General features: G+C 43.4%; 1 protein-coding gene across 2 annotated transcripts in view; it reads left to right on the top strand.

Moving 5' to 3' along the window:
* Positions 1-2,613: 2,613 nt before the first annotated feature.
* PFDN1 (prefoldin subunit 1) overlaps positions 2,614-3,206 on the top strand; it is a 74,651-nt gene continuing 74,058 nt past the window's right edge. For both annotated transcript variants that reach the window (XM_010850346.1, XM_010850347.1), the window contains exon 1: positions 2,614-2,683. In XM_010850346.1, coding sequence (XP_010848648.1) covers positions 2,651-2,683 — 33 coding nt within the window. In that variant the 5' untranslated portion in view covers positions 2,614-2,650. The remainder of the gene's footprint in view (positions 2,684-3,206) is intronic.

The following is a 3,206-nucleotide window of genomic DNA, read 5'->3' as shown; positions in this document are numbered from 1 at the left end:
ACAAGGTGCAGCAAAAAAAAGTGAATGTGAGACGTTTCTGTAGTCCATGGATATGCTGGACACTGAAGACGGGTTCTAATCAAAAATTTATGAGTCAAATGAGAAAATCAGCTCTCATAAGAAAGACCAGCAGATGCCCAACAGTGGAAGAATTCATACCCCAAAGATTTCAACTGATAAGACATAAAGAAATTAAAAAATAGTTATGTTAATTATGTTTTAATTATTTTCACCATTAGGCAAGAATATACCACTGCATATCACTATGAAAAAGAAAAGAACATGTAGATTTGAAAAAAGAACAAATACATTTTTTCATTTTTTAAAATGTGGTGAAATATACCTAACATTTACTATTGTAATCATTTTTAAGTGTACAGTTCAGTGGTATTAAATACATTGACATTGTTGTGTTACTATCACTACCATCCATCTCCAGAACTCTTTTCATCTTATAAAACTGAAACTCTACACCTATTAAACAAGAATTCCTAGGCTTACCTGGTAGCTCAGTGGTAAAGAATCCACCTGCCAATGCAGGAGACACTGGTTTGATCCCTGATCTGGCAAGATTCCACATGCCCATGGAGTGACTAAGCCCACGCACCACACTATTGAGCCTGTGCTCTAGAGCCCAGGAGCCACAACTACTGAGCCGTGTGGCTGAACTGCTGAAGCCCTTGCACCCTAGAGTCTGTGCTCCACAACAAGAGAAGCCACCACAATGAGAAGTCTATGCATCACAACTAGAGAGTGGCCCCCGCAGCAATGAAGATCCAGTATGCTGATGCTGCTAAGTTGCTTCAGTCATGTACGACCCCATAAACGGCAGCCCACCAGGCTTCCCCGTCCCTGGGGTTCTCCAGGCAAGAACACTGGAGTGGGTTGCCATTTCCTTCTCCAATGCATGAAAGTGAAAAGCGAAAGTGAAGTCGCTCAGTCAGGTCTGACTCTTAGCGACCCCATGGACTGCAGCCTACCAGGCTCCTCCGTCCATGGGATTTTCCAGGCAAGAGTACTGGGGTGGGGTGCCATTGCCTTCTCGGAAGACCCAGTATACCCATAAATAAATAAATACATTAAACATTTTTTTCCTTTCTATCCCTTCCTCCTGGCTCCTGGCAACACCATTTTACTTTCTGTCTTTATGATTTTGTCTACTCTAAGTCCCTTATATTGGAGAAGGACATGGCAACCACTTCAGTATTCTTGCCTGGGAAATCCCATGGACAGAGATGCCTGGCTAGCTATAGTCCATGGGGTTACAAGAGTCAGACACAACCACCACCACCACCACCACCACCACCAAGTCCCTCGTACAATGGAATCATACAGTATTCGTCTTTTCGTGACTGGTTTATTTCACTTAGTGTAATGTCCTCACATTTTGTTTATCCATTTATCCAATGATGGACATTTGAATAGCTAATAAGTCTAATAAAAATTTTTTTTTAAGACAGAAAGTGTCATGTGTCTTGAAAAAGGAACAGAAGTAGTCTTGAAATTCCGAGGAGAGATTATTTATGATCTGTGTGATGAGTGATGTAAAAAATAAAAAAATACATAAAGGATACATATTACGTGTCTGCTTGCTGGACCTTGAAAGACAAATATAACAATGCTAATTACATGAACTTAATTACAGCTTTTTATTGTGTGCCTACTGTGTGCATTGTGCTATGCCTGGAGCTTTCCATCCTGACCTTATTTACTCCTCAGAATAACTCTGTTAGGTCAATACTGTCATTCTCATATTAAATGAGGAGACAAACTATTGATACACAACTAGTAAATGGAAGCAGACATACCTATGCTCAATGTAGACCAAACCTTGAATAGATTTGTTTAGTTCCAAACTCCCTGCCCTTTCCTCTGACTCACAGGTTTTTAGAGTAAGGAAGATATCCATTTCTTTCATGTCCATCCTTCTAGTCATCCTTCTGGTTCAAATGCCAGCTATTTTACAGCCGATTCTCAAAATGTGGTTTGCAGACCACTTAGACCAGATCATAAAAGGAGTTTGCAAAAGTACATATTTCTGTGCCCCATATCAAAGATTCTAATAAAGTTTGGGATGAGGATCAGAGAATCTGCATTTTTTTTTTCTTTTCTTTTAAAAAGAAGTTTGGTCTCTCGTGAGAACTCCTGTGTCTACAAGGTCTTCTGAGAGCATTCAAAAGAAATAAGTTCTTTGGGAAAACACTTCAACTACGCCTTCTGGTCTTCTCCATTCTGCCACGCCTGAAACTCAGGCTGATTTTTTTCTCATCCCTCCCTGACAGCACCGGACCCACTGAAGGCATGAATGACTTTAGAGGTTTTAGCCTGATCCACACACATTTTAATTTAGCGACACAAACTAAACTATTTGTCGAAGTGCTTAAAACCACACACGAAATCTGTGCATTGTGCTGTGTTTGGAAGGACGTGGAGAATCAAGGCAGGCATATAGGTAACGTGGGGAAGACGTACTCTGAATCAGAATCCCGGTTATTTTAGGCGTTAATAACGACGGGGAAGGTAGGAAAACCAAGCAGCCCCCTCATGCGCAGGCGCAGAAGGAAGAGGCGCTATCAACCCTTCAGGGCGCGCCCTTCCCCCACGCTCTTTCCGGGCTTCTCCCACTGCGCAGGCGCAGTAGTGAAGCAAGATGGCGGCCCCCGTGGATCTGGAGTTGAAGAAGGTAAAAAAGGGTCTTGAGCAGGCGGAAGCTTTTGTTTGGAAGCTAAGGGGACTGTGGACAAGAATATCGAATGAGTCTCTAGTGCTGCGGAAGGAAAGAGGCCCCAGGGAAATGGGGAGTGGTTTCTCAGAGTTCAAAGGCGGGACCGGGCCTCCTTAGGCTGGAGTCGAGGGCGAGCGGCTCTTTGCCGGGTAAGAGCCGGTTGGGCTGGGCCTGGTTAAGTTTGGCCAGCCTATAGCGGTTTTGTTCCCTTGTTCCGAGCTCCAGAGTCCTTTCGTTGCTCTTGGTGCCTTCAGTTCCATAGTGAGGCCTGAAGTGAGCGCTTCCAGTTGGAGCCTTTTTAGCCTGCTTGCCCGAGCTGTAGCATCTGTAATTCTGTATCCTAATTTGCTTTGAAAAACTTCAAGTCCAGTCTGTTTTTAGGTGAGTTCTTTAATCCCATATCTTGTAAGGTCGCCTCATACAGTTCAGTCATGTATCCTCATAGCAATGTTCATCTTAGGGCTTTGCCAACAACCCCCCC

The sequence above is a fragment of the Bison bison genome, unplaced genomic scaffold, assembly GCF_000754665.1.
Source record: "Bison bison bison isolate TAMUID 2011002044 unplaced genomic scaffold, Bison_UMD1.0 scf7180017864291, whole genome shotgun sequence".
Lineage (NCBI taxonomy): Eukaryota > Metazoa > Chordata > Mammalia > Artiodactyla > Bovidae > Bison > Bison bison.
The sequence above is the reverse complement of the archived record's forward strand: the minus strand, read 5'-3'. Positions and strand labels throughout refer to the sequence as shown.